The sequence below is a fragment of the Eubalaena glacialis genome, chromosome 19 (assembly GCF_028564815.1).
Source record: "Eubalaena glacialis isolate mEubGla1 chromosome 19, mEubGla1.1.hap2.+ XY, whole genome shotgun sequence".
NCBI classification, from domain to species: Eukaryota; Metazoa; Chordata; class Mammalia; order Artiodactyla; family Balaenidae; genus Eubalaena; species Eubalaena glacialis.
In genome coordinates this window covers 15,021,923-15,036,384 of record NC_083734.1, presented here as the reverse complement: position 1 = coordinate 15,036,384, position 14,462 = coordinate 15,021,923, and the positions used below count along the sequence as shown (strand labels likewise).

Below are 14,462 nucleotides of genomic sequence, written 5' to 3'. Positions count from 1 at the left end.
CCGGAAGTGCCCTACTGGCTGACAGAGCCCAGGCTCGCTGGAGCGCTGCCGCAGGAGGGTTGCTGTTCTGGGGCGTGGGTGGCTGCAGGACGTGCGGCTCGGGGTCGGGGTGGGCGCCGGGAGGGAGCTGGGCGGCAGGATGATGGAGGAGGAGGAACTGGAGTTCGTGGAGGAGCTGGAAGCCGTGCTCCAGCTCACGCCCGACGTGCAGCTCGCCATCGAGCAGGTGAGCGTTCCGCCCCTCGACGGGAGGAGACTGCGGAGGCTGGGGCAGCTCTGGGGGTGGAACCTGGGGTGGGACGCCGAGGAAGCGGTCTTCGTGGGAGACGTGGGAACTAGGCGCAGAAGGGCAAGGAAAGGTTTTGGTGGGAAGTGGTGGTGGGAAGGGGTTTCTGAATCTAGAGGAGGGAGAGAATCTTTTCTAGGCCTTGATTGTCTTTGGAGGGTGGGGCATCCTGGTGGGTTTGGGCAAAGGAGCTGTGTCTCCTGAAAGGATGCACCTAGAAGAAGGGACCTCATGGGTAGCAACCTCAGGTTTTGGGGGTTGCGGGGCTGTTCATTCATTTATCGGGCTGGTGTCGCAGTGTTCCGGATTCTCCATCTAGCCCCTTGTGAGTGACTCGGAATTGAGGGGAAGAGGTAACCTCTATTTTTGAAGCATATCGCAAAGCAGAGGGGCAAAGGTTAAAAAAAAAACCCAAAAAACCCTTTACCATACTTAGTTGAGAATTCCTGCTGTTGATTAGTTTGGGTTAGGTTGAAGAATATTCCCAGGTGGCTTCTATTCCCTGCAGGGACTCTTTAGTTGACTAAATTCTCTTTTCAAGTGTATGGAGTTTTTAAGAGTGATGATGTTAGAACTAGCAATTTAGACCCTTGTACAGGGTAACGCTCCTGATAAAGGGAGAAAAATCTCCCTTAAAGAAGTTGGTGTAGGGGATTTAGGAAAAGGAGGGGTGTGCCATACTTAATGACCACTGGGAAGTTTTGTGAAGTAAAACATTACTACTTCTATTACTGATAGTTAATATTTATTGACCATTAATACTTACTATGGGTCTGCCAGTGTACTAAGTTATTTGTTTGTATTGTCCCATTTATAGATTTTTAGATGTGTTTTCCTTGGAGTGGTTGGATTACTCATTCACAGCACATTTGGCAGATCCTGAGGATGCCAGGCCATTGGGCAAAGGTTTTGGTGTTCAAGTCACACTGCTTCCCACCCACCTCCATCTGCCAGAAAGAGACATACGTTTCTTTTTTTGTTTGTTTTTGTTTGTTTGTTTGGCCTTGCCTCAGGGCTTGTGGGATCTTAGTTCCCCTACCAGGGATTGAACCTGGGCCGCCCGCAGTGAGAGCACGAGTCCTAACCACTGGACTGCCAGGGAATTCCCAGAGACATACGTTTCATTCCCTTTGGACCTAGTGGGCTCCAATGGAAGAAACAAATAATGCAGTCAGTTATTGTTTGACAAGGGTTTTAGAAGAGCACAGTTTTTCCTATTTTTTAGTAAGGTTGAATTCTAGCATAGGTTTCTCCAATAAGCAGACCTCAAAAAAGAATTTGCTTCCCAGAATAACTGCCTTGAGCTGGTGAAATCTAGTACCCAGGGGATCACTTAACTGCTTTTATAACCCACCTTATTACATGTTCTTCAAATTGCAACATTTGAAGGGAGTTAGCTATATTTCTCAGAAGGCAACTTGCTTTCTTCTGTAAAAGAGAGGGACAGTTTCTAAATGCCAGCTCTCCACTTCCTGATGCTGTCTGAGCATAATAATCGCTTTGATGCATAGTGAATTCTACTGCTGAGACATCACTGAGACATGGTATATAATAAGTCTGTTATCAAGATTCCCTTAATACAACCATGTCATCCACTGGCTTAATCTGATAGTGTACAAGGCCCACTTATTTTACCTTGTCCTTGGGATTTCGTGGATATCTGGAACTTTTAACTGTTGCACATTCTTTTAGTTTTACCAAGATGTTAAAATTACAGATGTTGTTGAAAATTACAGATTTACTTTACCAGATATTTTATTGTGCGTCTGTTGTTGTTAAGCCTCGTAAAATGAAAAAAAGCTATGGTCTTTGCTTTCAAAAAACTTACCAACCAATAGGGAGGAAAGAAATAATACATAAAGCAAGGCAGAAAGATACGTGATTTTTAATTCTCTATCTTTATGTAGGTATTTCCAAGCCAGGATCCTCTAGATCGAGCAGATTTCAATGCTGTGGAGTATATCAACACCCTGTTCCCAACAGAGCAAGTAAGTATAGAGTTTCCTTCTTGCAGTGGCTTCTGGCTCATCCTGAATATTAATGATGTATTATGTGTTATACTACATAATCTAAGGGACCTTGATAAGCAAGTGAGAGTTAAATTCAAGTTAGACTCCATTGTAACCAGCTTTTTTTGGGAGGGGGAGGGTCAGCTAATACCAAATACTGTTGTGTTAGTGTGGAATTCTCTGTATAGTGAGCATATTATTAGAAATCGTACCCTTAGGTTGAAAGCGTCTGTCCTGTTGCCCCCCCCCCCAATTTTCTGTAGTAAATTGGGAAGTGGAAAGGATTTTTCGAATGTAATAGGGGAAAAATGGGAATGAGGTAGGCAGGATAAGCCTGGAGTTAGAAAGCTACTCTGTAAATTTCAGAACTTTGATTTCTAGCCCAGCAGACTGTGGGTGGGTGTTGGCCCCTTTATCCTGTACTGGGAGTAAGGAGGAAGAGCCAGTTTTAGTGGTAAGTAGGGTAGAAGTAGGGTGTAAAGGTGAGCTCAGTTTTGAACATATTTGGGCCATCCAGGCAGAAATACATAGTTGGATATTTGAGTCTGGAGCCCATCATTGCCATAACTGTTAATATTTTGGCATATAGCCTTCCAAACTTTTTCTGATGGACATGCTGATTTTTAAAATAAATTTGGAAAAAATGGTATCATACTGTGTGATTGTCTTTTCTGAGATTTCACAGATAGCCTTTAGAACTCATCTTTTTCTTTTTTGGCTGCACCATGTACAGCTTGCAGGATCTTAGTCCCCGACCAGGGATTGAACCGGGGCCCTTGGCAGTGAAAGCGCCAAGTCCTAACCACTGGACCTCCAGGGAATTCCTAAGAGCTCATCATTTTCTATGAAAGACGAATTCTAGGAATTAGCTGGAGATAGAAATTTGGAAACAGTGGTATAAAGAGAGCAGTTTTAGCCACGAAAAGATTTAATTTACCCCAGCCTATCAAGACAGCTAACTCACGACAACAAATTGTTAGATTTGAAAATTATGTATATAGGGAACCACCAGGTTCTCCCTTCTTCCTGATAAGTTTTTGTGGGTTTTTGTTTTTAAACTACTGAAGGTAGCATAAGACATTTGTTGTTCCACAGATTCAGTTATATGTCTTGTCTAATTATGTCCCCACATCCATGGTGATGTATAGTGAAGTTTCTTAGGTAATTCAGGAAATTTATGACACAGGGGTACCTTTATTTCCCCAAAGGGGAATTAAAAGGTAATAGAAAGTAAAAGGTAGTAGAAAGTAGGGGCATGATTTATAATTTCTGTCAGCTATTGCTAAATCTTGGGCAAAATCCATCTATATACCTCATGGACATTGCAGTAGTTGCATTGTAGTTGTGGCGCAGGGGCTTAGTTGCTCCGTGGCATGTGGGATCTTCCCGGACCAGGGCTCGAACCCGTGTCCCCTGCATTGGCAGGTGGATTCTTAACCACTGCACCACCAGGGAAGCCCTTGTTCATTTATTTTGTTTTTTTGTTTGTTTATTTTTTATATTTCACATATGAGTGAAATCATACAGTACTTGTGCTTCTCCGTCTGATTTATTTCACTTGATACCCTCAAGGTCCATCCATCTTGTCGTAAATGGCAAGATTTCATCCTGTTCTATGTGTGACCTGGTTCTCTTATCAGACCTGTGCCTGGCAGGCTCCTGCCTCTTCCTGCTAGCACAGGTTGCCGGTAGCAATTTATAAGCACAATTCCTGCATCACCCCCAATTCCTTCTGAGGTAAAATATCTATCGGGAGAGAGGGAAAGAGGACTTACAAAATTATATTTTGAAAACTTCAGTTAAAATGGTGCTATAAAATTGTACCATCTCTATTCCATTAGGGGGCACCCTTTCCTCATGTTTTCAGCTCACTAAATTGGTACTAGTCCATTGTTTTTACTGTCATTGTCTTAAAAATAGAAATAACTTCATTATAATTGCAATTGCAGTGCATTGTCAATATAGAGCAATTAGAAAATACTCATAGGCAAAAAGAAGAAAAACTTAAAATCCCTCTTCTTCATAGATTACAACTACTGCTACTGATTTCATAGGTTACAGCTACTAATATAGACTCTAAGTACTAGTGTTTATCCTTCCAGGCTTTTTTCTAATGGGCCTAGACACTTAGAAAAAAATAGAGGTATTTATTTATTGACGTTTAACATGATGTGGAGGAGTATACAGATCCTAAATGTACAACTTGATGAATTTTCACCAAATGAGTAAAGCCAGGTAACCACCACCCAGACCAAGAAATAAAACATTTATAAAATAGCCCCTTCTTGCCCCTCCCAGTCACTACCTCCGCCAGAGTTAACCACTATCCTGGCTTCTAATGCAGGAGAATAGTTTCACTCACTTTTGAAATACTATAAATGGAATCATACAGTATATGCTCTTGTGTCTGGTTTGTGTATATGTGTGTGTGTGCGCACGCAACGTCATGTTAGTAAGATTCATCCATGTTGTCTGTTGTCATCATTCATTCATTTTTTTTTTTAAATTTATTTATTTATTTTTGGCTGTGTTGGGTCTTCGTTTCTGTGTGAGGGCTTTCTCTAGTTGCGGCGAGCGGGGGCCGCTCTTCATCGCGGTGCGCGGGCCTCTCACTATCGCGGCCTCTCGTTGCGGAGCACAGGCTCCAGACGCGCAGGCTCAGTAGTTGTGGCTCACGGGCCTAGTTGCTCCGCGGCATGTGGGATCTTCCCAGACCAGGGCTCGAACCCTTGTCCCCTGCATTAGCAGGCAGATTCTCAACCACTGCGCCACCAGGGAAGCCCCATTCATTCATTTTTGTTGCTGTGAGGATTTTGTTGTACGAGTTTGTCACGATCCTATATACCAGGGGTCAGGAAATTTCCTGTAAAGGTCTAGATAGTAATTTTAGGCTTTATGGATTATTCAGTCTCTGTTGCAGCTACTCAACTCTGTCTTTGTAGCTCAAAGGCAGCTGTCGATAATATGTAAACGAATGGACATGGCTGTTTTCCAATAAACTATTTATGAAAAATAGATTCCAGGCTGGATTTTGCAGTTGTTGCCAACTACTGCTATACTTCCCCCGCCCTCCCACCCCAGCTGCACTGCAAGGCTTGCGGGATCTTAGTTCCCCGACCAGGGATTGAACCCATGCCCCTGCTGTGGAAGCGTGGAGTCCTAACCATTGGACCGCCAGGGAATTCCCTATACTTTTTTTTTTTAAGTAAAAATTGTATCATACCATATGATTAGTTTCTTGGAGATGTCATAAATAGCCATTATAGTTCATCATTTCTCTGTGAAAGAGGAAGTCCAGGAAGTGAAATAATAGCCGGCACTTTTCCTTCTTTATTGTAGTCTCTGGCAAACATCGACGAAGTCGTGAACAAAATTAGACTGAAAATAAGGTAAGTAACACCGTGTGATTATTAATAATTAATGAAAGTATGCTGTTCATTTAGTTAATCACATTCTGGATCACACTTATCTGTAAGAACACTAAAATCTCAAGTTTGCTGTAGATGGTAATCTTTTTAAAAATTGTTCTTTTTGCTGGGTTTCCATATGAGCCTTGTGGCAAAGAACTCGATTCTTTGATCAGTCTTCAATTATTTATTTTAAAAAAAGGAAGGAATCTGTAACAGGCTATTCAAAACAGTTGATTATAAAAGGAGACAAAAGCATTTCTGCTATATTTTTAGTGGCTTTATTTTCCTAGCAGATTTACCCTTTTTTTTTTTTTTGTATTCCCAAGGCTTAGATATGAAGCTGGGCTTATATATGTATCCCTTGGCCATGTATCAGCTAACAATATGGTCAGATCTGCTGGTTGGCGCGGGTGGTGTCCCAGGACTAAACATTGTGATTAATCTAGGATGTCTAGGGTGGTCATCAGATGTCCTTTCTGCCAAATAGCCTTATTCTGGTTTATCCATGTCTGAATTTCCAGTTTTGACACATGGTAGATACTCAAAGTTTGTTTGTTGTAATTATTATTGTAATGGTTGATATTATTACTTTAAATATAGTTTTTGTTGTTGTTGTTGTTTTTTAACTTGTGATGAGGAGAAGCCTTCATTTTGAATCCAGGAGATGATTTTTTTTTCCCCTGACCACCTTTGGGTTTTTAGGTGAAGACCTCTGCCATTAATGTTTTGTTCAGTTGGGTGCCTTAAAAAGTACAAAGAAGGGACTTCCCTGTTGGCGCAGTGGTTAAGAATCTGCCTGCCAATGCAGGGGACACGGGTTCAAGCCCTGGTCCGGGAAGATCCCACATGCTGCAGAGCAATTAAGTCCGTGTGCCACAACTGCTGAGCCCGTGCGCCACAACTACTGAAGCCCGTGCACCACAACTACTGAAGCCTGCATGCCTAGAGCCTGTGCTCCGCAATGAGAGAAGCCACCACAATGAGAAGCCCACGCACCGCAACGAAGAGTAGCCCCTGCTCGCCGCAACTAGAGAAAGCCTGCGCACAGCAATGAAGACCCAGTGCAGCCAAAAATAAATACAAAGAAGCCTGTTGATTGTTTTGGTGGACTTTAGCTGTAACAATTCTAGTAGAGACCGCTAAGTTTTACAGGGTTTGCACAGAAAATGAAAATTCCCCCATGATCCAAAAATCACTTGCGAGGGGCTTCCCTCGCTGTCCAGTGGTTAAGACTCCATGCTTCCCAACCTAAGTGTCCATCGACAGATGAATGGATAAAGAAGGTGTGGCACATATATACAATGGAATATTACTCAGCCATAAAAAGAAACGAAATTGAGTTATTTGTAGTGAGGTGGATGGACCTAGGGTCTGTCATACAGAGTGAAGTAAGTCAGAAAGAGAAAAACAAATACCGTATGCTAACACATATATATGGAATCTAAAAAAAAAAAAATGGTTCTGAAGAACCTAGGGGCAGGACAGGAATAAAGACACAGACGTAGAGAATGGACTTGAGGACATGGGGACGGGGAAGGATAAGCTGGGACAAAGTGAGAGAGTGGCATGGACTTATATATACCACCAAATGTAAAACAGATAGCTAGTGGGAAGCAGCCGCATAGCACAGGGAGATCAGCTCGGTGCTTTGTGACCACCTAGAGGGTTGGGATAGGGAGCGTGGGAGGGAGATGCAAGAGGGAAGAGATATGGGGATATATGTATATGTATAGCTGATTCACTTTGTTATACAGCAGAAACTAACACACCATTGTAAAGCAATTATACTCCAATAAAGATGTTAAAAAAAAAAAAAGACTCCATGCTTCCAATGCAGGGGGTGCAGGTTCGATCCTTGGTCGGGGAACTAAGATTCCACGTGCTGCGCGGCGCGGCCAAAAAAATCCCAAAACAACAACAGAAACAAAAATCACTTGCAAGCCAGTTATTTTCAGCTTTCTCCCACCATACCTTTAACGGTTCTTCAAATGAAAAATGACATAAATGACATAAACTGACATAAATTTCTCCGGTTGAGGTGCCATTAAATGGCCCCTGTTAAGCTGCAGGAGAAAGAGGAAGTGGGGGCCACAGATCCGCCTCCTGCAGATCAGGGCCCAGGTGGCGAGGCATGGATTTCACATATCACCTGGCTCCTCATCCCTTTTAAGCTTCCTAGGTTGTTACTGAGGAAGGATTTTGTGTGGGATACTTTGAATTCTCTGGCTTGTTCCCATAAAGTTTCAGCAACTTTGTCACTTCTGGTTTACTCCATGACAAATACTAAAAGTTACATTGGTCCTTTTGAATGGCTCTGAACATTAAGTGAAAACAGCCTTTTAAAAAATAACAAAGGTGACTCATCAGTCTGTGCTGGGCTTGGCTTCTACACTAGTTGCTGCCCCCTCACTGAGGTCCAAGGCCTCACTCTTCCTCCTATCATCCAAACATCTTTGTTTTTTCTTCTGAATAAGTAGCTGCAATCTGCAAATATTGATGGATATGTTACTAACTTTTTTAGTATAATTAATTAATTAATTTAGTTTTGGCTGAGTTGGGTCTTCGTTGCTGCGCACGGGCTTTCTCTAGTTGCGGCGAGCGGGGGCTACTCTTCGTTGCGGTGCGCGGGCTTCTCATTGCTGTGGCTTCTCTTGTTGCGGAGCACGGGCTCTAGGCACACAGGCTTCAGTAGTTGTGGTGCGCAGGCTCAGTAGTTGTGGCTTGTGGGTTCTAGAGCACAGGCTCAGTAGTTGTGGCACACGGGCTTAGTTGCTCCGCGGCATGTGGGATCTTCCCGGACCAGGGATCAAACCCATGTCCCCTGCATTGACAGGCAGATTCTTAACCACTGTGCCAGGGAATCCCAGCTTTTTTTCTTTTGGTCAACCTGGAATCGAGATTTTTTTTTTTTTTGGAATTTTTGAATTTTATTTATTTTTTTATACAGCAGGTTCTTATTAGTCATCCATTTTATACACATCAGTGTATACATGTCAATCCCAATCTCCCAATTCATCACACCACCACCCCCACCCCCACCCCACCCCCCCGCCGCTTTCCCCACTTGGTGTCCATACGTTTGTTCTCTACATCTGTGTCTCAGTTTCTGCCCTGCAAACCCGTTCATCTGTACCATTTTTCTAGGTTCCACATATATGCGTTAATATACGATATTTGTTTTTCTCTTTCTGACTTACTTCACTCTGTATGACAGTCTCTAGATCCATCCACGTCTCTACAAATGACCCAATTTCGTTCCTCTTTATGGCTGAGTAATATTCCATTGTATATATGTACCACATCTTCTTTATCCATTCGTCTGTCGATGGGCATTTAGGTTGCTTCCATGACCTGGCTATTGTAAATAGTGCTGCAATGAACATTGGGGTGCATGTGTCTTTTTGAATTATGGTTTTCTCTGGGTATATGCCCAGTAGTGGGATTGCTGGGTCATATGGTAGTTCTATTTTTAGTTTTTTAAGGAACCTCCGTACTGTTCTCCATAGTGGCTGTATCAATTTACATTCCCACCAACAGTGCAAGAGGGTTCCCTTTTCTCCACGCCCTCTCCAGCATTTGTTTGTAGATTTTCTGATGATGCCCATTCTAACTGGTGTGAGGTGATACATCACTGTAGTTTTGATTTGCATTTCTCTAATAGTGATGTTGAGCAGCTTTTCATGTGCTTCTTGGCCATCTGTATGTCTTCTTTGGAGAAATGTCTATTTAGGTCTTCTGCCCATTTTTGGATTGGGTTGTTTGTTTTTTTAATATTGAGCTGCATGAGCTGTTTATATATTTTGGAGATTAATCCTTTGTCCGTTGATTCGTTTGCAAATATTTTCTCCCGTTTTGAGGGTTGTCTTTTCGTCTTGAAGGAATCGAGATATTTTAATGATTTGTATCCTTTAACTTTTTTTGCTAGGAGACTGGATGACAACATTCGAACTGTCGTAAGAGGTCAAACAAATGTGGGGCAGGATGGCCGGCAAGTAAGTAACTTTTTCCTTTGTATTAAATATATCCCCTGATTTCTTCAAGACCCCACAACCAAGTGACCAAAATATTGATCTGCCTGCTTACAGAGTACTTCCTTAACTGATCTGTCTCATACACAGCAGGAAACTTGCATGACTTGTCCCAGTAGTAGCAGGGGGAGGCTGCCCAGACCAGCCAAGGGACTCAGCGTCCCTTGGACCAGAAGCATATATTGTAGCACAGCTCACCCAGGTCCAGGGTGAAATGCACGCTGAAATGAGAAAACCAAAGTTTCCTTGTCTTTCTCCTTAATGTCGGACGTCTCTGAGCCCTCCTTTATTTTGTGTACTGTGACCCAACAAGGTTGCTGATTTTATCTATCTGCTAAGTTGTTGGGATTTTGATATTCGTTTTTTTAAAAAATATTTATTTAGGCTGCTCTGGGTCTTAGTTGCGGCATGCAAACTCAGTTGTGGCACGCATGCGGGATCTAATTCCCTGACCAGGGATTGAACCCGGGCCGCCTGCATTGGGAGCACGGAGTCTTACCCACTGGACCACCAGGGAAGTCCCTCATATTACTTTTGTTGCTGCAAAAGATAGCAGTAACCTGTGTGTCAAAAGACATTATCAACAGAGTAAAAAGTCAACCTATAGAATGGGAGAGAATATTTGCCAATCATATATCTGATGAGGGATTAATATCCAGAATATATAGAGAACTCCTAAAATTCAACAAAAAAAAAGCAAACAACCTGGTTAAAAACTGGGCAAAGGACTTGAATAGACATTTCTCCAAAGAAGATAATGTGAATGGCCAATGAGCCCACGAAAAGATGCTCAGTATCACTAATCATTAGGAAAATGCAAATCAAAAGTACAGTGAGAGTGGGACTTCTCTGGTGGTGCAGTGGTTAAGAATCCGCCTGCCAATACAGGGGATACAGGTTCAAGCCCTGGTCTGGGAAGATCCCACATGCCACGGAGCAACTAAGCCCATGTGCCACAACTACTGAGCCTGTGCTCTAGAGCCCGCGAGCCACAACTGCTGAAGCCCATGTGCCTAGAGCCTGTGCTCCGCAACAAGAGAAGCCACTGCAAGGAGAAGCCCACGCACCGCAACGAAGAGCAGCCCCCGCTCGCCGCAACTAGAGGAAGCCTGCACGCAGCAATGAAGATCCAACGCAGCCAAAAATTAATAAATAAATAATTTCTCTTGAAAAAAACAACACCATTTATTAACAAAAAAAAAGTACAATGAGATACCACCTCACACCCATTAGGATGACTAATATCAAAAAACCAGAAAACAACAAGTGTTGGCAAAGATGTGAAGAAATTGAAATGCTTGTGCACTGCTGGTGGGAATGTAAAATGGTACAGTTGCTGTGTAAAACAATACAGTGCTTCCTCAAAAAGTAAAAAGAATTATCATATGATGCAGCAATTCTGCTTCTGGGTATATACCCAAGAGAATTGGAAGCAGGGTCCTGGAGAGATACCTGTTACCCCCATGTTCATAGCAGCATTATTCACAATAGCTAAAACATGGAAGTGACCCAGGTGTCCATTGGCAGATGAATGGAAAAGCAAAATATGGTCGGTACGTAACTGGAATATTATTCAGCCTTAAAAAGGAAAGAAATTCTAAAAAAAAAAAAGGGGGGGGACTTCCCTGGTGGTCCAGTGGTTGAGACTCTGCGCTCCCAATCCAGGGGGCCCAGGTTTGATCCCTGGTCAAGGAACTAGATCCCACATGCTGCAACTAAGAGCCCACATGCCGCAACTAAAGATCCTGCATGCCGCAACTAAGGATCCCGCATGCAGCAATGAAGATCCCATGTGCTGCAACTAAGACCCGACACAGCCAAATAAATAAATAAATAAATATTAAAAAAAAAAAAAAAGGAAAGAAATTCTGACATCTGCTACAGCATGGATGAACCTTGAGGACATTATGCTAAATGAAATAAGCCAGTCACAAAAAGACAAATATCGGATGATTCTACTTATATGAGGTACTTAAGAGTAGTGGAAATCATAAAGACAGAATGTATAATGGTAGTTGCCAGGGGCTGGGGGAGAACGGGGAGTTAATGTTTAATACATGTAGAGTTTCAGTTTTACAGGATGAATTATGGGGATAGATGGTGGTGATGGTTGCACAACAGGTCAGTGAAACTGTACAATAAAAAATGGTTAAGATGGTAAATTTTATGTTATGTGTATTTTACCTCAATAAAATTTTTTTTGAAATCAAGATGGAAATAAAGTTGATATATTGCAAAAAAAAAAAAAAAAGAGAGAGAGAGAGAGATAGTAGTAACCTGACACAGCTATAATTCCTCATACCTAGTTTTGTTGCCTAGCAGGTAACTGTCGATTCATTTCAAAGTTTTATAGTTCTTTTTGGATCTAGCTAAGGAGGGCTGTTGGAAGGGGATGAAGGGGAGAAGCAGTGTATGGGGAAGAGGTGTTCTTCAGTGACTGGGGGGCCAGATGTTATCTGTTAACCATTTTTCCTTTTCATCTGGATTCTATTCTTCTGCTTAGACGTCCTATTTCGGAATTGCTTTCGTAACAGAAGTGCTGATCGTGCCGTCTAGTCTTCTCTTACAGTGTCCGGCCTGCCCTCTTCAACAGTCATTCAGTTAGGTCGGCTGTGTGCACCTCTCAATTCTGTTGTTTGTCCTGTTTTGACATTATTTAGTGTATAGCCAATTTTTTTAAGTTCATTATGCTGCCCAGATTTTATGGGGGTAGTGTGTAGTCCTATGATCTCTCATATTCTGGTTTCCTCTAGTAGCTCACAGGTGTTATATATGTCTTTTTCTTTTTCTCTTATATGTTTAGTTTTATCCGCTTCTCTATTTTTCCTACATTTTATGACTTTCTTTTTCCTCTTACTCGTCATCTTCCGTTGGCCTGTTTGTAAGTAGTCTACCATCTTCCTTGTAGTCATCATCAATATTTGTGTGTAGATATCTTAGTTTCCTGCAACTGATCCTATTTCCTGGCCTTGCTTGGTTCTTAGTCCTTATTGCTTTGGTTTTTGTTTATCTAGGTCTCTCCCGTGAAGCGTCACCACTCTGGCAGGTGAGGCTTGTGTAAATAGGGCCCTTAGACGTAACAAAGAGTAACAGGGTAGCCGGCCAACACTCCAGCCCCATTCTGCTCTTTCACTTTCCAATATATGTCTGGTCATGTCATCTACCTCTTCAGAAACCCCCGTGGGCTCTCTACCAACTTAAATCCAAGTTCTTTGCATGGCATTGAAGGCCTCAATCTATCTTTCCAGTTTTGTCTCCTGCTGTGACCCATCCACACTGGAAGCCTAGTGCTCTCCCAAGCATGCCCTTTGCTTTCTGGACCTATGCTTATGTTCTTCTTTTTGCCTAAAATGCTCTCTCTCCTCTTTTTCTTCCAGTAGCTTCATTTCAAGATCATACCCAGTTCAAATACTACTTCCTTTATGAAATTTTCTGTTTGGCTCAACGGTATATACCAAAGGAATCAGAATTTTAGAACCCGAAGGGACTTGGAACTCATCTGGTCCACTCCTCTCATTTCACAGATGAGAAAATCGATCCCAGTATCCATCAGTTAGATGTACAGTCTCTCTGTCCATGAACCCCCACAGTCCTGCGCCCGTGCTTTTGATTTGGCTTTCATGATCTGCTTTGACTTATCAGTGAATACATCTTGTCCCTTTGGCTCGTGTATAAGGTCCTTGAGGCAAAAGCTGTATCTTCCTTATCTTGGCATTTCTCAGAACACATAGGCCACCTGCAATAACATTTTATTCAACTGTATTGAATATTAGGTCTGTGGGAGAGTATTTATTATTTGTAAATAAACAAAAGCCCTCTCCCATAAAACATCATTTTGACCAGTGTGTGTGTTCCTTTAAAGACGTTTAAAGCTTGATTTGTTTATGACTAGTTCCAGCTTAGTAATATTTGAAATAATAACACTACTGTTTAGTGTGTTTCCACCTATATTTAGAAAGGCTCACTAGAAACCTTGAAATACTTCAGAGAGTCTCAGGTATTTACAATTCCAAGAATGTGAAAATAAAGTGAATGATTCATCAGGACTTTCTGTTGGGTCATGCTGTGTAGATATATATATCTTTTAGTTATTTATGTTTTAACCTGTGGTCACAAACGAGCGTTATTGGAGAGGCAGGCCCAGAATTAGGCAGCCTGGAGGAAAGTCGGCCCTCTCTACCTTCACATGTTAATAGGTTACAGGTTGCTGCAGCAAAGGCAGGCCATATTTCAGAGAGCAAGACCACATTTTCAAGAATGTTTAGATAGCATTTCAATCTGTGATGGAATTTGGTATCCGTCTCCTTAGCATCCAGACAGAAAGGAAGCCCAGAAGAAGTAATTGCTTTTCCTGTCATCTCCTCCATCTGTGTTTTCCAACAGCTTGTAATGCAAGCTGAAGGAGAGACTTTTTTTTTTCCAGGGAGCTTTTGAGTCCCATCCTTGTCAACTCCTAGGGGTGAGAGCCTTGCTGTCCAGCCGCAGCTGGCCAGTGGTTTGCTAAAGAGAGACTCCATTTGACTGGCATGGACTCGGGAGAATTATGGATGTTCCAAAATACTGAGTTTTATAGGTCAAGAGGCCCCAGTTTCCCCTCTTCCCTGGAACGGAGGAAAGGTTCGCTTTCAGAACTTGTTTCCGAAGCTTCTGGGGAACAACTCAGAAGGGGAGAGCAGTAATATGGACAAAAGGAAGTATTCCTTTTATACATTTCATCTTGATTGTGTGC

At 42.4% G+C, this 14,462-nt stretch overlaps 1 protein-coding gene across 1 annotated transcript in view; it reads left to right on the top strand.

Moving 5' to 3' along the window:
* Nucleotides 1-65: 65 nt before the first annotated feature.
* The window catches only part of VPS53 (VPS53 subunit of GARP complex), a 127,145-nt gene continuing 112,748 nt past the window's right edge, over nucleotides 66-14,462 (top strand). The window contains exons 1-4 of the mRNA XM_061175126.1: nucleotides 66-226; nucleotides 2,194-2,274; nucleotides 5,635-5,684; nucleotides 9,631-9,697. Coding sequence (XP_061031109.1) covers nucleotides 140-226; nucleotides 2,194-2,274; nucleotides 5,635-5,684; nucleotides 9,631-9,697 — 285 coding nt within the window. The 5' untranslated portion in view covers nucleotides 66-139. The remainder of the gene's footprint in view (nucleotides 227-2,193; nucleotides 2,275-5,634; nucleotides 5,685-9,630; nucleotides 9,698-14,462) is intronic.